The following is a 23,199-nucleotide window of genomic DNA, read 5'->3' on the forward strand; positions in this document are numbered from 1 at the left end:
GGTGGGAAGTGAGACGTGGGAAGCATTCCTTGAAAGATTTGAATGCTTCCTGATTGCGAATAACCGTCAGGGCTACTCGCAAGCAAGAAAATGTGGTTTTTTCCTAACTGCTTGTGGTCCAGAGATGTTTGCCACCGCAAGGTCTTTTGCCGCTCCAAGAGCAGTTTACGACCTATCCTGGCAGGAGCTAACGGACGGTCTCCAGGCGTATTATGCTCCTACTCCCTCGCAAATTGCAAGACGTTTTGCGTACCGCAGGCGTGTTCAAAAGCCTTCAGAAACAGTTAATCAATTTCTGCAGGCTCTGCGAGTCGCCGCAGCGCAATGCGAGTTTCCTGATTTGGAGGCAAACCTAGCAGAACAGTTTGTCTGTGGCCTGAAAGACATTTTCCTTAGGCGCAGACTTTTAGGTAAGCCTAAAGTCACATTGATATACGCTATAGATGAGGCTCGCACCGCAGAGTTAGCAGATTCCTCATCAACTGAAATCGAACGCTACCTCGCGCAATTGACAGTTACTGGCGGTTTACCCACCGCGCAAGCCTCAACCGCTTTGGCACCGCCTCCTCTGCAACAACCATCTTACATCACAAATCTCATTGATGAACTCGGTCCTCTGCCAGATCACTTACGCCAATTCCAAGTGGACAGACTTGGGGCACAGCCCCGCCGTCAAGTATTGTAACTTAAGAATGAAGACAGAGGCTCTGGTTCGGTAACACTGTAACCAATTTAATATAACAGTAACTATTAACAAAGTACCGTATATACTCGAGTATAGGCCGACCCGAATATAAGCCGAGGCACCTAATTTTACCACAAAAAACTGGAAAAGTTATTGACTTGAGTATAAGCCTAGGGTGGGAAATGCAGCAGCTACCGGTAAATTTCAAAAATAAAAATAGATACCAATAATGTTTTTGAATATTTATTTCAAAGAAAAACAGTAAACTAGCGGTGTATTCAATGAAATACTTCACTCACCTCATGATGCTGATGTCCCGCTGTGATGATGATGTCCCGTGCAGCCGCGGGAGCGATGTCCCGCCTCCTATGACACACGGCACAGTGATTCCTATCATTGGATCACTGTACCAGAGGAGGTGGGACATCGCTATGTGGCTGCTTGCCATAACAAGGAGGAGGTGGGACATCGTTGCAGAGCGGCAGGAGGGGGAGGAAGGGGAATCGTAAGACAGCCCTGCATTACATTAGAACGTGAGGAGGGGGGATGGTGCGGTGCGCGCTGCGCGGCAAACTGACACAGAGGGAGGGGAAACTCACAGGGGCACTGGGCCATTCACGAGTGTCACCCAGCGGCATGGCCCCACCCCTTTTTCTCCTCCATTTCGGGCAAATTTTTCACTGACTCGAGTATAAGCCGAGGCGGCTTTTTTCAGCCCAAAAAGTGGGCTGAAAAACTAGGCTTATACTCGAGTATATACAGTATCTAAGGAAGACCGGCTGTGAGCACGGTAGAAACAATTGTAACAAAGATTAGACCGGTAGTCTGTGGAGAAGAAGCAGCGAAGCAGTTCCAGGTGGACTGGTATGTTCGGCTGCCAGTTGAAGAATCAGTTGACAGTTGGAAGAGTCTGCCTTTTATAAACCAGCAGCTCGGCAACTGACAGGCGCATCTGATTGGCTAAGACGCGCCTGGCTGCTACCGAGCTGTCATTCGTAACTGCGAGGACTTTCTTTCAGTATACAACACATCTATCCTACCAAAGGCCTCTTCCTACCTCCAGAAAGGCTGAAATGGCAAATTCTCATCTAAATTCTAGAAACTCCCATCTATCTAGACGGCAGCAATTTAAAAGAAACCAGGGGTTTGAAATTCTGTTGGATGAGGAGAGAACATACATCATTGAGATACTTTTGTTATAATTGTTTTGGCCTTTGGCACTGGCCCAGTGTTCTCTTAGGCAGCTTCTGCTTTGGCCCATTTTCTATTTTTTTAATTGCTAAAAAAGAAAAGACTATAATTCAGTGGCAGAGCAACCTTTGTTTTGATCGAGTTTCAGGTCCCGGCATCTGCGGTTAAGAAAGGGCAAGACCTTTACTTGAAGCCCCAGAATCTTGGTTTGTGTATTCCCTCCCTCCCTCCTGGGCAATTTGTCTTTGTTCTAGAGAAGATGGGAGAGTTGCTGCCACAACCTTCTTTGGCAAAGCTGATGAGCTAAGGGAATCCTGACTGAGCTGAATCAATGGTCTTAAGCTAAAACCTCTTATGTTCTTCACCTATCTAAATCTGACTGGGCTGTCATCTTCTGTGACCAAGAAGCAGGACTAGAAATGTCACAGGAGGAAGTAGGCTCAAAGGCAGGGGACATTTTCTAATGGGGCAATACTTAATTATCCTGGTTCCCCCCTGATCCCGCAAAAGACTTTCCTTCAGGAACTCTGTCACAGGCCAAATGCCTGAAGTAGATTAGAACACCATAACAGACTCTACAGTATGCCAAGTGAGGCATGCCGCTCTCTAATCCCAGGAAATGATCGTTTGCAGCCTGCTCCGCTTCTTTTTCTCTCCTGTGAAGTTTTTCTTTCCTTGGTTCTACATCAGGGTTTCTCAACCTTGGCGACTTTAAGTCCTGCGGACTTCAACTCCCAGAATCCCCCAGCCAGCTGGGGGATTCTGGGAGTTGAAGTCCGCAGGACTTAAAGTCGCCAAGGTTGAGAAACACTGTTCTACATAGTTTCATATCTTTAATTGAATGGTGTTTTTTTAAAAAACTCCATTAAGATAAAACTGCTTATGATAGCAAGTCTGTTTCAAAAGCCTAAACATCACCCATTTTGTTGGTAGATTGTAAAAGATGATGTGCCTGCTCAGGGTGTAAACTTAGAAAATTAATATTAATTACCGTATTTTCACCCATATAACCCGCGGGTTATATGCGGTTTTTACATGCACAGCGCCCCCCTGCGGGTTATATGCGTGGGCGGGGTATACGGAAGATATTTTACACGATCGGAGGCTTGCACAGGCTTGTTTCTCCGTTTCTTCCCCCACCCCGATCTCAGCTGTTTCCTTCTCCTCCGTTCCTTTCCTCTTCCCCAGCTTGCGCAGGCTTGTTTCTCCGTTTCTTCCCCCACCCCGATCTCAGCTGTTTCCTTCTCCTCCGTTCCTTTCCTCTTCCCCAGCTTGCGCAGGCTTGTTTCTCCGTTTCTTCCCCCACCCCGATCTCAGCTGTTTCCTTCTCCTCCGTTCCTTTCCTCTTCCCCAGCTTGCGCAGGCTTGTTTCTCCGTTTCTTCCCCCACCCCGATCTCAGCTGTTTCCTTCTCCTCCGTTCCTTTCCTCTTCCCCAGCTTGCGCAGGCTTGTTTCTCCGTTTCTTCCCCCACCCCGATCTCAGCTGTTTCCTTCTCCTCCGTTCCTTTCCTCTTCCCCAGCTTGCGCAGGCTTGTTTCTCCGTTTCTTCCCCCACCCCGATCTCAGCTGTTTCCTTCTCCTCCGTTCCTTTCCTCTTCCCCAGCTTGCGCAGGCTTGTTTCTCCGTTTCTTCCCCCCCCATCTCAGCTGTTTCCCTTCTCTCTTACTCGTCGCGGGTTATATGCGTGGGCGGGTTATATGCGTGGGCGGGGTATACGGAAGATATTTTACACGATCCGGAAAACCCGCGGGTTATATGCGTGGGCGGGTTATTTGCGTGGGCGGGTTATATGGGTGAAAATACGGTAATATTAAGATCAATAATCTTTGGATTGTGTATTCAGAGACCTTTTATAACTCTTTTATATCGCTTAAAAATCGGATCCCTTCTTCAGCCCAACAATGGGTTATCCACCTCCAGGTTGTGTTGAGCATTTAATACAATAAGGACAAAAATAAGAGATGATTTCCTCTGAGGTGCTGGTGGGCCTCTTTGCACTGTAGTCTTGAAATGCTATGGACTTCTTTATTAAATACGATATGCTTGGTATCCATTCAAGCTATATTTTGTACTAAGTACTAGAATTCACAAATTTTTGTCCTCTGGAATTATTATTTTTTTGCATTTGTTTCATTTCATTTATCTTAGTAACATAAATGATTGGATCTATCTCAATATCCATTATCAAAAGGAAGAACCAATGTGTGAGAAACATGGCAGATACAAAAGTCCTTCCATGTTTATTTTACAAAACAATTTGATGTTAGCCTCCCATCTGCAGCCATGAAATACTGAAAATTGGCAACAGTCACCACAAGGTAGGCAATGTTTCAGTCACTCATTAACAGAAGAGCACCCAGAATATTGGTCAGTAAATGCCTTACTTTTTGTGAGCCCTTGGATCCCAGTTTAACAACAACAGCAAAATTCCTCACTTTTGCTCCATGCAAAAAGGAAATTAAAAATGGTTAGCATTCTTCCTCCCAAACAGTTATAATGCCATGTGAGAGAATCATAGAGCTAGAAAGATGTCTTCTAATCTAACCCCCGTTCATGGCAGGAGTCTTCTACCATCCCAGTCAAATGGTTGTCTAGTCTATTCTTGAAAACTTCCAAGAATCCACAACCCCAGGAAGCAGCTATTCCATTGACTAATTGCGCTCAGTGTCAGAAAATTTCTCCTCTGAAGTTGGATTCTAAGTTTGACAAGCTTCCATCCATTACTTCTTGACCTGCCCTCAAATCAGTGGTGGGTTTCAAAATTTTTTGGAACCTCTTCTGTAGGTGTGGCCTGCTTTCTGGGTCCACTGGTGGAACCTCTTCTAACCGGTTCGGTAGATTTGACGAACCGGTTCTACTGAATAGGTGTGAACTGGTAGGAACCCATCTCTGGCTCAAATGCTCTGAAAAATATGTCAATTCCCTCTTCTTTGTGACAGCTCAAGTACTACAGTAATCCTTCTCTTCTATAGGCTAGACATACCTATATCTTGCCACCACCCATCTGCTTCACTTAAGAGTCTCAAAAGGCAATTTAAAGTATATTTAATATTTAGCAATCATGTTCAGGAAAGAATGACTAAGTCCTAAATAATACCAACAATCTCCAGGATAATTGAATTTGTATTGCTTTGAGGTGCAGAAGCAGAATCTTGGAATGAGTCAACAGATCCCACTAGTAAAAAAAAGTGACCCACACACAAGCTCCCCAGAATTACAGCATGTCTGGAAAAAAAACACCCTGCTATGCTTTGATTTCAAATCAACTATAAGGATCAGGAAAACAAATTGTCTTAGCAATGAAAACCAGCCAACATCATGCAATCAAATAATTCCAAGGTGGATCAGAAATGGCACAGATCTTTTACATAGATATGCCCTAAAACTTATGCAAGATCCCATCTGTGATTTAAAAGATCTTGAATTACCCAGTCATCATTAAGGTGGTGCACATTTTATCCTCTACTCTTATTTCAAGACAGCAATATTTGGAATATATATTACTGCTGATGATCCTATATTAGTCCACACAACATGGAAATATTGTTGATTGGCAGCTCCTCTAGCAAAGAAAATGTTTCCATTTTGTCTTGGTTGGAGTACAATACCATTGAAATGTGGGTTTTAGTCATTGAGCCAACAATTTCCTTAACAGATAAGTGGTTAGTACTACTTACCTCACAGAGTGGTGGTTGTCAGGAAAATAGGAGAATTGTGTGTGTTCGCTGCCTTGAGTTATTTATAAAATTACGTAATAAGGTGGGAAATGAATCTTTTAATAGCTTTGTCGATTGGCTTCACCCAAATAAAAATAGCTTGACCATGTTTGCATGCTCTAGTAACATGTCATCTAACAATGAATTGGGGATACAATTCCCTTTGTATTCAATTCTATTAATCCAAAACAGGGGTCACAATGACACTGAGAACTGGACATTTCAACCTTATTATGCTGGTGCTTCCCCAGCTGCCTTGGTCCTGACTGCTTCTGGGTCTTGTTTAATAAGTTGGTCTGAAGTTCCTTAAAGCTACAAATAGCTTTGGACCGGGTTACTAGAAATATCATTTTCTTCCATATGTATTTCTCAGAATATTACAGTCTTGAGAAGTCCCACTTCAATTTCCTCATCCAATAAACAGGCCCTTTTCAATTGTAAATCAACTTGAAAACTTTTGTTACATAGCATATGAATGTGGGGGGGGGGAGCCACCTCTTAGATGACTAACATGAGAAACAGGAATCTGGCTTTCAATTAAGTTCTGTTGGTGCAAGGCCTGGCATTTTGCATTTAAACTTGCAGGAAACATTTTAATGAATGTTTGAATGCTTGATGTTAATTAGGTTAATTAATGCCAACGAAAGTACATTGCTGGCATTAAGCTTTATTTTTGTAATAATTCCAACTTGAATAAAAGTAAACAACTATTTTGAATGCCATGGAGTCACACACCTTTTTAAACTTACCTGGCACCTCCAACCTATCCTCTTGTTAAACCAAGGTATATACTGAGATCTCTGTCTGCAAACAGCTTTCTTGTTTCAAGGCTCTACATTTTTACCTCTATGCTTAGCATTTAGTCCTAGAATTTCAGAGCTTGATTACAGGACACTGCAAAAGCTTGCTGCTGCTCTGTTCTTTATTGCTTCATCCATCAGGAGTCCCTGTCGGCCCAGGAAAGAAAACTAATTCATTGGCTATGTAGTTATCACTGCTTGGCAATGCTAGTAGCCCTCCTTGATTAAAGCTACCTTTCAATTGAGTCCTCCAGGGACATTCCAGGATGCAACAATTTGACGTCCCAGACCTGGTATCAGAATAATAAAACTCTGCAGGACTATAGATTTACCTTACTTTTAAATAACAGAAAAACAACCTCAAGGGATGGATCTATTTAAGCCCATTGCTAAGACAGCCACATGGTGCTCAAGAAGGAAATTTTTTGTTCCAGATGGCAATTTGCAATTAACCATGTGATTATACCTTATTATATCCTTGTTCAGCATTTAGGATTCACCCCATATGACTGATTGTTTAATTATCTGAATGATAACCTTCTTTTCCTTTAAAGAATATCTGAGCCAGTTAAAAAAGTTTTTAAATCAAACAAAAACTGAATTCTTGTAAAAAACCTTTGTTAAAAAATATTCTAAAAAATGTTTCAAGACATTTGTTCAAGCTTTTAAAACTCAACTCAGCAATCTAACATATCAAAGATTTGTCTGAGTATTTTAAAAAAACGTTCCCCCCCCCCCAACAAATATTTTTTTAAAAGGAGCTGTCCTGATCTCGCTTGGCAGGGCGTTCCAAAGACTGAGGGCAGCCATCACACTTACCAATTTCCTGCTTCAAAATACGAACCTCAGCAACTCATCACATTTGTAGTCGTCCTGTGGAATTACAGTAAGAATGAGTTTTTTTTTTCTCATCTACATTGCAAAATAAAATAAAATAAAATCCAAACTGGAATAAGCTTTTCCTCCTGGTTTTCCACTATGTAACTTTCAGCTTCTGTGTCCTGTTGGATGTGTGATTTTTATATAATTCCACTTACTTATTCCAGTAATTACATTTTCAATGGCTTTGGGGACATTTTCATAGCAAATGGCAGCAGATATCAAGGAATAAAAATGGTTTTCAGAAAAAAAAAACACCAAACTTTGGCTGTGGAAACTTTTTGCACAGCCAAAGTGATAAGAGGTCTGAAGGCTAAATTGTATGATGAATAGCTAAGGGAAATAGGTATGTTTAGTCTAATGAAGAAAAGGGCTGTCGCAGGGAAGATGGCATCAATTTATTATCTGTTGCACCTGAGGGCAGGAATGGGTAGAAATGCATTAGATGGAGATCCAACCTGGAAGTAAGGAAGAATTTCCTGGCAGTTAGAATAATCAATCAATGGAACAGTTTGCCTCCTGAAGTTGTGAGTGCTCCATCTCTGGAAGTTTTCAACAAAAGATTTGTCTAACATGGTATAAGGCTACTGCCTTGGCCAGGGAGATAGACAAGGTCCCTTCCAGTCCTAGGATTCTATATTCTTAAAGCTTGGTTGAAGAAATGTATCCTAGGCAAGGCTAAAACGACATCCTCATTTCATGCCCCAAAGTTGGCATGCCTGGTTCTGCTACTGCTGCACCCTTTATCTGCCATTCCAAATGACCACCTCATTTTGCCTCATTAAAAAAAACTATCTTTGGTGTCTGGAACAAATAAGTGGGAAGAAGCTGGTATGATAGGCTTGATGGTGAGTTAATGGAGGAATTTTTCATACTTAACCACAGCAGAGATGCAAACATTTTCACACAACATGGTAAGCATTGTTTAGGGATCAATGTGGACCACTCCTGCTTTGCTAATTAGCAGGCATTTTGGAGGAATTAAAACAGTGTAAATAGATAGGATATCTGCCCACTGCCAGGATTCAATCCTCACCAGCTCAAGGGTGACTCATCCTTCATCCTTCCAAGGTTGGTAAAATGAGGACCCCGATTGTTGTGGGCAATATGCTAACATTTGTAAACCACTTAGAGAGTGCTATAAAGAACTATGAAGCAATACATAAGCCTAAGTGCTATTGCTATAAAAGATATCACAACTACCTGGACAGTGTCTAACCAGTTGAAATGTTTGCTTTAACTATTTTGTTAAAATATGTGGATGCAACTTGTGCAGTCCCATTTTGCAATCATTCTAGTCATCTCTTAGTGTGGAGTCCAGAGCCAAAGTTTACAAGCAGTTAAACTTGATGTCTAAGTCCAGAAAACACAAAGAAAGAAGGTTAACAAAACATTGTTAAAATTGTGGTCAATATCCCAGTTAATCACAACTTAACCTATAGCCCAGATTTGACAGCCTAGGCCTGTCAAATTGTCTTAGTTTATTGTGGGAATACAGCTATGTGACAGTGCACTCTTAATTTCCTATTAAGTCATTCTAGTTCCAAAATGGTATTTTAGAACAAGTTAATTCTGAGCAAGTAATCTTTAAGCATCTTAACCAATACTATTTCTTATTTTAGATTACTGTAACTTTATTTTACATATTATATAGTTTACAACTTGATTAAATTTACAAAAGATCTATTATATCATCCTAACAGTTATTTTAAATAATCTAAATTGGAAAGTTTCCAATTTGGCTCCCTTGGAATACATTGAATTGGCTAGGAATTCTGGCCAACAGATCCAAAGGTCACTAGATTGGCGGGGGGCACACTCCCTTATTTCATCTTGAGTTTTTCCATGAGAGCTCTTAATTCACAAAATCTTGAGAGAGTTTCAAGCTTAATCCCTAATAATTTAAATGATTCCCTGTGGAGGAAAATATTTGCAACTCATTGAAAAAAGATTGACCCAAAGGTGTGCTATATGTAGTTCAATTATTTTATTTGTTTAAGTGGTTCCCACTGTAGTTGTAACAAATAAATTAATAAATTAATTTTTAAAAAACACTGCAAGGCATTTTGGGCAACATTATGCAAATTATGTGAAAGGCAGTGGCAGCCTAGCTGCCTCTACAGCCACGTGAAGCAGGAGCCTTTGGCCAAATGTAAGGGCATATCTTAAACTGAGAGCCCTTAGCCATGAAATAGAGAGGTCTATAACCATGGTCACTCCGACCAACCCAGGAAACATTGGATCACTTATTAAACTCTGCTCTAATATGTTCTTGAGGGTGCCCGTCAGAGACACTGAGCAAAACGTGGGTTTAATTGGTCTACGCAGAACATGAGTATTCTGGGATTTAGGCTGCATATGTACACTGGAACCCACATGCTGAGGGATCCATGACAACACTGACTAGGAGGAAGGCAATGCTCATTTACAAAGCTCATGAGTATCTTCTTAGTATGCCCTCAAATTCATAATGCAGAAACAAGAGGGGCAGCAGCTCATTGTTTTTCTCCGCCACAGCCTGCTTCAGAACCTACTATCAGGATTTTTTTAAAAATTAAGTACATAAGAAGAAACGATACTTAAGCAAATATGTGTGGAGCAAGTGGGACTTGGTATGTATGATGACATAATTTTAAAAGGAACAGAAACAAAGGGCTTTAAAGACTCTCTTAGAAAGACTTGCCAGCGTAGAGGTCTTCTTCCCACCATCATGGTTGCTTTGCTTGCTGTTCTCCTTGGAGCTGCAGTTGAGCTTCCACTGCTTCAAGGACACCATGCTTACCTTTGAGATTAATAACTTTAGACAACTTTGGCATGTGACCCAAAATGTTGTAGAACTAACTTTGAGTATCCATGTGATATCCATGGTTTTTTGTTTTTTTCAAAACAATCTGAGGTGGCATTCAACCCATCCTGAAAGAAGTCTGCCATGGAGAAATGGAGTTGAGGCAGATTTGGTAAGGTCCTTGAGAAGCCTATGAAGCGGAGAGGTCTATCCAGCAGCTGATATATTCCCTGAGAGGAACAAGTCCCTTGCACCTGGGACACTGGAAATTCAACTAGACAAAATCCTAGAGCCTACAAATAGAAATTGATACAGCTCGATGACTGGTGCTGAAGCAATATATTTTTGTTTTCATTTTCACTGTTTACTTAATTAACCTTGTTGTCCCTTGCTACTCTTTCTGTCTCATAGGTGCACACAAGTTTAAAGCCAGCAATACATCCAAGGAAAGAAGGATTTTTTTTGTTCCATTTCTTTCTAATGTACTCTCTAGGCACCAATAGAGGCATCTTAGTTTAGTCAGGCAGAAATTAGAAGTTGATGAAAGTTTATGGTATTTCAAGAGCAGCAGGGCAAAAGAGCACAGTCTGTTACATCTGTCTGGTGATACTGTGAGGCTTCACTACATCTAATCCCTAGCTTCTTCTTCTTCTCCCTCCTCCTCTTCCTCCTCCTCCTCCTCCTCCTCCTCCTCCTCCTTTGTTTTCTGAAGAAGCACAGTCAAGAGGATCATCTGGGTGGAAGAGCTGTCTATTTCTTGGTGAATATTCAAGAATCAAGAATGTTGAAATCATATGTTTTCACTAGTTCTGATTCTGCATTTGGTGAAAGGCTCCATCTAGTAATGAATGTTAAGACTAAGAATATTAGAGTTATTTGATTGGAGAATAACAAATCTCCACAATGACCCCATTGCTGAGTCTTCCCCCAAATCCAGATTATCTTGCAGTACCAATGTTCCTGTACTGACACATCAGAAGATGCTTAAAGGTTTTCTTGAAGGTAGCATTGCAAAGGGCATAACAAGCTGGGTTGATGGTGCTGTTGACATAGCACAACCAGTACCCAATGGACCAGACTGTTTCAGGAACACAATAATCGCAGAAAGTATTAATGAGGACCATCACATTGTAAGGTGTCCATGTCAAAATGAAAGCCAACAAGATGGCAAAAATGGTTCTGGTGACTTTCCTCTCTCGAGCTGCCATTTGTCGCTTCTTCCTCACCTGACTCCTGGCAATGCTGGCAAATTTCCTGGCAACATTAGCCGGACGACTGTTTGATAAGGTAATTGGGGTGGAACGGGCTTCTTTCTCTGCGACAATCTCAATGGCAGTGACACATTCAGTCCCAGTTTGTTTAGTGACTATCTTAATTTTGGACCACTTAGAGGCAGGGTTGATCCGAGGATGGGCAGGGCTCTCGCCTGTATCAGCTGGTACAATCTCCAGCCCCTGTTTCTCTTTATTCATCTGGGTGATGCTTACCGTGCTGGATTCATTAGAGGTTTCTTTCTCCTCTTGGTGGCCAGTAGTTTCAGAGGGTTGCAAGGGCTGCTCTTCTACTTTCCCATTTTTTGCTTCCTCCTTCACCTCCACCACTTTCTTGGGAGAATTGTTGTTATTCTGCTTGACCAGAGGACTTTTCAGAAAGCTGAGTGGCTTAGTCCGCTTCTCTTTCTTACTCTCTGGTTTGTGCCTTCTCACACGGCTCCGGCTGGCCAATGAGATATGGATGTACAGCACAGTCATGATAACCACTGGGAGGTAGAAAGCAGCAATGGCTGTGCCAAAGGTTACAGCTGGATTGGAGAGGAACTGAATGTAACACTGTCCTTCTGGTACTGTCCTCTCTCCAACAATGAACTGCCAAAATAATATGGCAGGTGCCCAGAGGATAAAGGATAATATCCAAGCAACTGCAATCATCAATCCTGCCATTTTGGTTGTCCGCCTAGCTGGGTAGGTCAGTGGTTTGGTAACGCAGAAATAGCGGTCAAAACTGATGATGAGTAAGTTCATGACAGAAGCATTACTCACTACATAGTCTAGCGCCAGCCAGAGGTCACATACTACAGCCCCAAGTGGCCAATAGCCCTTGACTATATACACGGTGTAGAGATTCATTGAGAAGATGCCAATTATCAAGTCAGCACAGGCCAAGCTAAAGAGGAAATAGTTGTTGACAGTCTGAAGTTGGCGGTTCACTTTGATGGACAGCATGACCAAGATATTTCCAACCACAGTGACAAGACTAAGTGACCCAGTTACAGTAACTATGAAAATCATTTCCACGATTTTATATTTAGCAGTGTTTTCCTTGGTGAAATTGCCATTGGTGAAGTTAGCCATCCTTAACAGTTCAGGCTGAGAAGACAAATTAGATGTGAAGTCTGCAGAAAGGGAGGGAAGGAAGGAAAAAGACAATGGAGATATATTATACATCTGCAACACTCAAACAATAGATCAAACTTTGACAACTCAGTTGGGACTGGGGAGACTAGCATTCAAATCTCCACTAAGCTGTGATGCTCATGGGGCACCAAGATTAGTTCCTTTATGTCAGCTATTTCAAAATTTAGTTAGCTAGATAAGACGAAGTTTAGTCTATATGTTTTTACTTCCTGAGATCTACATGCTCCAAAACTTTCAACTAATATTGCAAACATCACTTCTGTCACTTTTTTGGATTCTATCCACCCAACTTCCTATTCAGAGTTAATATAAGTTATTTTAATCATAAAATGTTTGATCAGACAATTAGAACTTGTATCAACAGAGTTTGCCAGCCAAGAAAGGTTTGAAACATACTAATGAGTACATCAGGCTAAATATCTACAAATACAGTGAGGACTGAAAAATATTCCCACAGAGCCACTTTTACCACCATAAATAAAAAAGCTCTTATTTGAGTTCTATACTTGTCCAGTTATAACCATTTCTCGTGCACTTATTCACTCACTTCATCTCCCAAAGCACCTCAAAGAAACAGTCAAAGGTTGACAAACAATGAGAAGCTGCTCAATCTGTCTAGTACCCTAGTCATTCTCACATTCCAGATACCATTCCACATACCATTTCATTCCACATACCACATTCCACATCATTCCACATACCATTTAATAGACTTAACCTCCTGATCTCTAAGAAATTACTCAAATGCTGTCTGGAATTTCTCCAAGTTCATCAAAGTCTGGGGTAGGCCATTGTAATCGGCACTTCCTACCTGCAAGGATTAGTGTCTCCAGTTAACCTTACAGACCGGATGAAGTGGCAATAACAAGTGAGTAAGGAAAAAGTCTCCCAGTACTACATCTTACCTCAACTGCTCTAAAATAAAAGCCAGATAGATGGTCAGCTACATGGGTTGTACCAGTGACAGCCTAGGCAAATCTATGGTTATTATTATTATGGACATGAATTCTGAAGCCATCTCAAATGTCAGACTACAACTGCCCAAAACTAACACTGGATAAATCTACTGCAATGTGATCAAATAAATTATATTTGACCTCCTGAAGAAAAACGATCTTGCAAAGGCCAGAATCTCATGATAAAACGATTTCCAGGCTATCTCCCTTACTCTGAAATCAGGACTGATGATTATATGAAATCTGACTGGATAGATGACCATAATGGAGACTCCTCCCGTCTTATTCAGCCAGGTCTCAATAGTGCATACCAGATCTGATCTCTTATCCATAATTAAATTGTAGATAAGATTAAATTTATTACGGATATACCTAGCATTCAGAACTATTAACCAGAAACAAGGATACCCAAGTGATCTGGATGCCTTGTTCATGAACCGAGACAGGGGGCTGGCATTAGAGATTGGTACCAGATACTCAACTTTTTTTCCTCCCATTTCGCATTAAATGTCCCTCTTCCTGCCATAACTACTTTCTTCCCTAATATCTTCACTTTCCTGGGCTGCCTAGTTCTCCTCTTCCACTCCACTCCACTAGTGTCAGGTAACAACCCTCTAATAAGATCTGGCTTGCAATTACAATACACATCCATCTAGCAGACCTCCTCAATTCCCCTCAGTTATTTCAACTTTCCCACTACAACATGAATAGAAACAATCAATTCCTTCTCCCCACTGTCTTCATTTACTTCCCTTCCCAATTCTCTACTTGATTTTAAATCACAAGAGACTGGAAAAACTCTTCTCTCACTACAGAGAGAGGGATCTTCTCCTCACATCTAAGGTACTCATTGTAAAGAATAAGGTGAGTGTGCACGTGCATGCACTTCTGCTTTTTTTAACCTCAGGTAATACCAAAGTGTTCTGGAATTTGGTAGTGTTACTATTAGCCTTGGACAGATTACTTCCTGTTAGCTTTGGAGTGTGCTGTTGCTAACGTCTGCTAAAAGGAGAAAAGACCTCTTGATCAAGCCAGCCCAGGTGCCTTATAGACCAAGCTTCAGGGTTTCAGAGGGAGGTTAGGCTAATCCCTGAAGTTCAGGGGTATAATTCAGCTGAGAAGCTCCTGAGTGACAATGAAGACTTTGGACTGAGTTGCACCTGTGCAGACTCTTACTATGCGTGGATCATGGATTTCACCAGATTTATGAAAAAGTTCTGGAGAAGGAAGGCCAGTAAAGACATAGCAGCATGAGCAGAAAAAAAAGAATAGACATAACCAAGCACAGGTAAGAAGAGTCTTTTTAAAGGATTTTCTTGTGGCAAATGAGAATACTTCACTACTCTCAAAGAGTCCACCGATCTCTAGCCATTGGCATTATTTAGGATGATTAAGTCGATCCTTAGTGGAAAGTGGACAAGTCCTTGGGCTGTAAGGGGCCACCTATTTTTCAAATTCATGCCCCTCCTGGTTGGTCAAGGCTTCCGAGGAGATGTGACATTCAGATGTGATGGCTGGGTACAGACTGGTGCATTTCCATCCCTTTAGTTTTGAAAACATGTTGATCTGTTGTCTTAGTTAGCAACAACTACAACAAGCCTACAAGCTACACTCATCGTGCAGTTGTGTGAGGCTGCTAGGCAAACTGGTCAAACTAAAATCCTTATAATTTCTTCCTGGATTGTAATGCAGCCAAGAAAGAGATAGCATTCTAAATCGGGGCATTTTCCCAGGCCATGTTATCTTTAATTAATATTTGTAAAGTCTTTATTTGCTGTTCCTAAGTTAAAGGTTTCCCTCGCACATATGTGCTAGTCATTTCCAACTCTAGGGGGCGGTGCTCATCTCCGTTTCAAAGCCAAAGAGCCAGCGCGGTCCGAAGATGTCTCTGTGGTCATGTGGTCAGCATGACTACATGCCGAAGGCGTGTGGAACACTGTTACCTTCCCACCAAAGGTGGTTCCTATTTTTTCTACTTGCATTTTTACATGCTTTCAAACTGCTAGGTTGGCAGAAGCTGGGGCAAGTAATGGGAGCTCACTCTGTTACGCGCCACTAAGGATTAGTGACCTTCTGATTGATAAGCTGATCGTCTTAGCCACTCAGCCACCATTGCTGTTCTTAGTTGCCACCAAATCCTATCAGCCTCCTCCACAGAAGGTACTTAGAGGAAGAGCCCCTTAAAGTAGCTCCTCACTTTCTTTCACCTTCAGAAAAAGTAAGAGAGATTCTGTTCAGCTAATGAGGCTTTGGGCTCATACATACTTGCGGAAATTTATTGTGGAAGCCTGCCCTCTGCGGGTTCATTCTGGTACTATAGTTAGATAATACCGATATCTACCAAGATTTTATTTTCTTCAGTTGAGCTTTATTTAAAAAAAAAAATCTAAAGAAAGAAAAAGGCACAGTACATTCCCCAAGTTATTCACTATTTGTCAATGATGAATTACTCAGTTTAGAATGAGCTTGAGCTTTTTCTTGGGCCATTTTAACCTATTAAACAGTGTTTCTGCAGACAACAGAACATTTACAAATGTATTAAACTATGGAACAAGATGGAGATGTAGAACAGATAAGATACAAAGTCACTGCAGATTTGAATATTTCCATCAGTGTAATTTTCTCTACAGCGGAAGGCTCTCTTTAAGCCACGGATGGCTTAAGAAGGTAACCACTTATCTGTGTGTGAGTGTGCATGCACACACACAAGCATATACAGACACCAACACCTATAATTGGTCTCAGGCAACTGCCTCGTTCCATGCCTAAGAATAGCTGCTATTTCTAGGTCATCTTATCAGACTGAGACCCCCAATTATCTTATCTAGCCCCAGCCAAGTTCTGTAGTTTTTAACAGGATGATAAATTCCTTGCCTGCTAAAGAATCAATGCTTCATTTTCATAATAGCCAGGATATTTCCAGAGGAGACTTTATGGCGCAATCACCTTGCCTCATGCATATAACTTCAAGAGAAGCTCGGATAATAATGTTTATCATCCTATTGTCTTTTCCCCACTTGCTTCCATTGTGTTTCCTTCCAAAGAAGATGTATTAAGGAGATTTTTTTTAAAAAAAGTATATTTAATTGCTAGTGCTAGGTCTGTCAGAGAGCACATAGTTTTCATCATCCTAACATTCTTGAAATGTCCTCTGATCTTCAGGGGTGGAGAGGGGACTTAGAATCCAGCAGATTTCCCAGCCTCCTTAAAAAATAGCTTTGAAGGCTAATGGAGGGACAAACAGAAATTACATTCCTTTCTCCAAATTAATACCTCACCCTGCTGCTTTGCAAAAAGGAATCCGATAATTCCAGGGACCACAGGTTTATTCCTATGAGACAATAAAAGGAGAGCACAGTATATGCAACTTGGACAAAAAAGCAAAACATAAGTATGACTAATGGAACTTGGTTCATTATTTAGCTTTAGACTTAAATTGACTTCAGATTGAAGCAATTTCTTTTCTTCAAAGGGCATGGAATAAATGAAAGTATTAGGATCAAATAAATCAAGAAAAATTAGACACAAAATTTGTTATTCAGTCAATTAAAATAGAAACTTTCTCTTTTTCCTTTGATTCTATCATATAAAAGTGCTCTAGTGTACCCTGGATTCCTGTTATGATGCCATTCAATGACATAACTGTGTAACAACACATCAGGGAAAAAACGTCTTGAAATACCAAAATTTTCATAATTTTTTTCTATGGTGTTCCATGATCATTTCAAGTTTCTACGAATTAGAGCAGAGGTCTCCAAGCCCTGGTCCGTGGGCACAGGGCCACAGCTTGCCAGCAACTGGGTGATGCAAACGAGTGAAGCTCCATCCATGGGATGCAGGCAGCATGCAAAACCAGTCCCCCTCCAGTCCGCAGAAAAACCTTTCTCCACCAAAATGGTTCCTGGTGCCCATAAGGTTGTGGGCTACTGAATTAGAGCATTTCAGAGGAACGTTTGTCGAATTGAATTGAATTATTTATTTGTCAGTGCACAACATATGTACAAAGAGATTGGTTGAGCTCTCTCAGTGCACCAGAAGTGGGTTGCTGCCGGCTTAACCAGTAGTAGCGGTGGTGGGAGGCTCCATCACCCACCCGGATGCTTCTGCACATGCGCAGAAGCATTGTGAGCGAGCATGCAAGGGAGAGCGCCCAAACCCGTAGTAAAAAAAATTAGCAACCCACCTCTGCAGTGCACCCCACCCAACACAATACAACTCACAGTGAAGACAGAAAATCCTTAACTCAATAAATCATTTTAACAAATACCTAGTGCTATTGCACCAGTGTGAACATGTTACACATTGCACAGGCTCTGCACTGGCCCTTTATTGTCCTGCATATATAAAAGGCTCATTCAGAGGAATGCATTTACTCAACATTTCTTATAACTGAATGAATAATGTTTTGATTCAGAAGTTCTGTTTGTAAAGAAGAATCTATGATTTTGACTTCCATCAAAAATAAACGTAAATCAACTCTTGAGTGAAGAGTTGAAAGTAAGTTGGTCCTTTTGATTTAGTATATTTCACATCTTTTGAGTAGATTTCAAATCTTGATGATTTCATCAACATATCTATGCATTTTTCTTGGCATCATCATGTTTGCTGTTAATGTTCCCTATTGCAAGTTATATTGAAGTAAAAACAAAGAATTAAATGTGTAGCCTTTAGCCCAAACAACAAATGGTATGCTTTTTGCAACTGAGAAAAAATCACAGATAAAGGCACCTAAGGCTTCAAACCTGAAGAGACTTGTGAAAGAGGAAATCCTACAGAATCCAATAAAACTTCTATAAAGTTCTATAATCAAATCTATAAACATTACTATATTTGTACTGTACAAATAAGAATTCTAATGAGCAAGTTAAGCAAGTAATTTCCATTTTCTCGACTCCTATTTCACCTGTATTTCTTTCATTGATATTTTCTTTATTCAGATGGTGAAGATTATTTCTTTTTCCTAGCAGTCTCATTCACCTCTGTAATAATCCGGTGGCAAAACCAGGTTTATTTGGATTGTGGTAGCATAAATTTCTTTTAAGTTATTTGGAGAAATACATAACTAAATTTTAAAATATTGCTCTTCACTCTCACAAAACCCTGAATTATACTTTCCTCTCAGTTCTTTTCTTGAGATATAAGTATGTGCAGTTGGCAGGGAGCTTTTATACATCTATTTATTTGTCAAATGTTATTTATCAATTAATCAATATATTATTATACTTTGTGTCTTAATTATTTATAGGACCAGTTGATTGGAAAAATGATTACTTGTTTAAACAAAAGCACTGTATACATACACACACACGGCTGTTTCTGTTTAGAAGTGTATCCTAAGTGGATAATTATGGAATGATTGTGACAAATATTACCAACATTTCCTGTTTCCCCTCCCCTCTCCCTTTCTCTTCCTCTTCTTTATTTCAGTGTCTGCAAATGGTTATTGGTCTTATTTCTCTTTAATTTCTCCTATATTTTTGTTTACTTTCTATAAGGAAGTGGTCAGTTAACCATTTATTTGCTTTAATTGAAAACAAACAAGCAACCCTTTGATTACAAAACACCCCCCCCCAATTTACTGCAATCTAATTTCCTTGTCTTTAGCTCAAGGACTGAAGAGAAATTGCAGATCCAATGCCATGATGTCTGGACAGGGGGTCATGGGCATGGTAACCAATGGGAGCAATAATAAACAAAAATGACATTTGGATTTGCTCCTGCCCTCTCTGCCAAAAATCTGTCTGCAAATGCTCTTACTGACACATTTTGATTAGCATGCTGGAACAAGTGTCATTTCTGTCTTTGTCCACCCACCCTCTCTTATCGCTGCCTGTTAATCTAGAGAGATATTTTGCTCTAAGCCTCATCATAATACCACCAACCTTGATATTTATGGATGATAAGAGCCAGCTATTTTTCCTCTTTCTTTCACTTGAGGCCCTTTCTGTCCACCAAGTGTTTGTAGTACAACCAAAACAAACTCAATAGATCAACATTCCCAAAAGAGGAATTGAATTAAGGTATTCTAAAAAGGAAGGGATCCAAGAGGCTCCTTGAAATCCTCTCCTCTTGTTTTAATCCTTCCTGTCATTCCCAGGGAAAGCAATGCTTGCAGGCCTCCCAGCCAGGGCTCTGTTTACACTCTGCCCTTGAGTCATGTTGCTGGTGTTCCATCTCAGTCTCAGACATCTAATACCTGCACAAAAGGGGAAAATGGCAAAAGATCCTCCTGGACCTCAGCAGGAACATCTGTGCTTCACTATTCCTACATATTCCTCTCCCTCCCCCTTTATACAAATCTATTAGTTTAGGCAGCAGGGCACCTACTGCTTCCAATAAGATGCACTTTTCCAAAAGTTTACTTTAAACTTCATGGACTGTCCTGGGCAAGTCTAATAACCTCATTAGTAGCTGAATTTTTGGGGGGCACATTTTGGGAATATCTAATATTGTAAGGATATAAAAGGAGAGTGGGAGGGAGAGGGAGAGAAGGATAAGGAGAGAGGGAGAGAAGGAGGAAGAGAGATATTCCCTAATACTTGGCAGTCTGAATTCTGTGAGTAAAAAAGATGGAAGTTCTGTATGTTTCATCTGATTCTTCTTTTCCTTCCAAACAAAAATACTGAATATCTGTGATCTGATTTCAAATGATAGCCACTGCAAAGACCAAAGATCTGGATTTTGAACAGGAAGGTGGGGAGGAGTAGACACTCCAAATCCCTCTAAGCTAAATAGGATGTTTTCTGAATTCCAAAGTGGAGTCTAAATTGTCTAAAGAAACAACGTCTTGAAGCAAGAAGAGGCTTAAACATATTCCCCGAGTAGCAAAGTAAGGGCAGCATCTAAAACCAAAGGCTAAGTAGAAGCATCTACCCAGTAAGAATTATCTTAAAAGGAAGGGAAGGAAAAAAAAAAGCAAGCAGGAATGATGATAGACAGAACATGCAGATACAGGAATGACATGAATTAAATAAACCAATAATTTCTCTGAGCCATATGAATGTTATGCCTTCCCAGAGGAGATCAGCTTTTGATTTGGGCTTATTAAATCAAGACTTTGGGAGAAGAACAGAGCCTGGGTTGCTGGGACTGTCTCCTTCCCAGACCGTAAGAGAGGTTGATGTGATTATTTATTTCCTTTTCAGTGCGTAGAACAGAACCTCTGGTATTCATCCAAAGGAGCTGGCTCATTAGTCTTTAAACCTACAAGTACCTCCTCCTCCTCTCCCTTCTAACCTCAGATCACATCTACCACATTTCTTCCTGAGAGAGATGAGGCGGACTGATGTCACAAAAGAAATGGTTTGCAGGAAAATCAATGTTGTTTTACACACACCTGACAGAATGCATACCAACACCTCTAACTTGAGCTAGAAACCTACATGGCGGGTTTCTAAAGCCACCATCTGACACAAGTATAACAAATAGTAGTGCTTCTTTTGGGATTGAAATAATATGGAGTATTATTTAGATTAGGAATATTCTTCTTAGTGAAAACTAAAGGTAACTTGCATATGGACTTTGACTTTGGGGGAGGCAGAAGACATATTGAGGAGGGCATCGTGATGCCCTCCATGTCCTGTTGCCCTGCCCCATCATAGGCATGGTGTGGAGAGCTCCTGTGAAGGATGAGTGAAAAATGCCAGAGTGTGTGCTAGGAGAGTCCCTCAAAGTCCATGGTTCATCCCAGCTGTTGAGCGAAAGTAAACAGACATCTGTACTGGGCAGCAGTGATAGAGAGAGCAGCTGTAGCAGATGATCACTTTAATGACAATGGCAAAAGCATCCATTTATCCCACACAAAAGGCAATGATAAATCACTCCTGTATTTTTACCAAGAAAACACACATGGGTAGAAAATATAAAATGACTGACACTATAGTGCTAGGTGATGGATGACACGCGACACCCTACTGGGAAAATTCACAGGAGTGGTGACTGTAGCTATGAAATAAAGAGGTGTAAGAAATTTATGATAAAGAAAACAACCATTGGGCAAAATATTAAAGTGCAGAGATGTTATACTTCCAACAAAGATAAATCTTTTCATGATTGTAAGATATGGCTCTCAAAGCTGGAGAAAATGTTTGAAATATTTTGGAATAAAAGAAGAATGAATCATTCAATACTAGATGAAGTGGAATCAGGCAGGTCACTGAAACACTAATAATGAGGCTAAAATGTAAATTTTTAGAGACTTAATGGAAAGACAAGACTCTTTGGAGAAGACCCGGACAGAAAAAGAAGCTGATAGGAAAGAAGCTGGCTGGATACTCTCAGTAATATACGAGCTTATAAAAATTCAGGATGTAATTACTGACAGACAATCCAGGTAAAAATTGTACGTATTTCATCACAAAAAATTTAAAGTGACCAAATGATTGAACAAAAACAATAATTCTCTTTCTAGAGCTTATCTAAAGATACTCAATTTACATCACTGAGTACCCAAAACGCACTCATTCCCACCTTCCTGTTTGATGTTATTTTCCACCATGTCGAACACAGTAATAATCTACACTAGTGAAGGTGTTACCAGAAATGAAGTATTCAGAACTTTCACATTCAGCTGTCAGTCAATAAACAGATGCACAGAATCCTATGTATAGAAATGAAATACCGTAGGTTTCTATACCAATCTATTAATATGCTCTATTATGAAGGTCAGGAATTTAATGATTAAGGAGCTCTTACTAAGTAAAATTATTACAGTGTTCAATGTCCGGTTACTGGTCCCAGCTTCTGCCAACCTGGCAGTGTGATAGCTTGTAAAATTGCAAGTAGAAAAATAAGGACCACCTATGGTGGGAAGGTAACAGCGTTCTATGCACCTCTGGCATTTAGTCATGCTGGCCACGTGACCACAGAGACATCTTCGGATAGTGCTGGCTCTTCTGCTTTGAGTACTGCCCCCTAGAGTCAGAAACGACTAACACATATGTGCAAGGGGAACCTTTACCTTTTACTAAGTAATAGTAGGAGTAATAGTAATAGTAGTAATAGTAGCCAATTTGGTGTAGTGGTTAAGGCACCAGGCTAGAGGAGACAGTGAGTTCTAGTCCCACTTTAGACACATTGAGTGACCTTGTGCCAGTAACTCAATCTCAGCCCTAGGAAGGAGGCAATGGCAAAACCACTTCTAAAAAACCTTGCCAAAAAAGTGCTGAAACTTGTCCAAGCAGTATCTGAAAAGCAGACATTATTGAACGGAAGAAAAAAAAAAGTGTTGTTTTTATTTTGTTTTTGCCCGAACTACAAGCTTGTTTAAGCTGCTTACTGAATAGGACATCCTGCTGTTATCATGGAATAAAATATATTACAATGCAAGAGAACTAGTGAACTCTACATTAGGTTCTGCACATCCTGTTTCTTTTAAAGCAGGCTACCTCTCTGAGCAGAAAATGGATATATAGAGTACAGCTCTTAATCATGAGCTGAGTAGGTTTTGCAGGCTGGCTAGATATCTCAGTAGGGTAGATTTAATGATGCATTCCTAAAAATGGTCTAAATATGTATTTTTTAGTAGCTGCTGGACACTAAATGGAAATCAATCAAATCATCAAAAGGATCCATTATTTCTTGATGAGATGGTTCTCTCTCTCTTTATGTCTATATGTTCACTGTATGTATGTGCATGTGTGTGTATTTCTGGCCATGAATCTAATGTTCTTTAACTTCTCAATAATTACCTTCTGGCCAACTACAAGGCTGTAGATACATACAGCTGTGCTCAAGTCATGGGACCTGATTAACTTAAATTTAATCTTACGCAA

General features: G+C 40.5%; 1 protein-coding gene across 1 annotated transcript in view; it reads right to left on the bottom strand.

Annotated features, from left to right (window-relative positions):
• Positions 1-10,765: 10,765 nt before the first annotated feature.
• CHRM4 (cholinergic receptor muscarinic 4) overlaps positions 10,766-23,199 on the bottom strand; it is a 36,508-nt gene continuing 24,074 nt past the window's right edge. Inside the window, exon 2 of the mRNA XM_032223850.1 lies at positions 10,766-12,448. Within this exon, the coding sequence (XP_032079741.1) occupies positions 10,995-12,407 (1,413 nt within the window). The 5' untranslated portion in view covers positions 12,408-12,448 and the 3' untranslated portion in view covers positions 10,766-10,994. The remainder of the gene's footprint in view (positions 12,449-23,199) is intronic.

This window comes from Thamnophis elegans, chromosome 1 (assembly GCF_009769535.1).
Source record: "Thamnophis elegans isolate rThaEle1 chromosome 1, rThaEle1.pri, whole genome shotgun sequence".
NCBI classification, from domain to species: domain Eukaryota; kingdom Metazoa; phylum Chordata; class Lepidosauria; order Squamata; family Colubridae; genus Thamnophis; species Thamnophis elegans.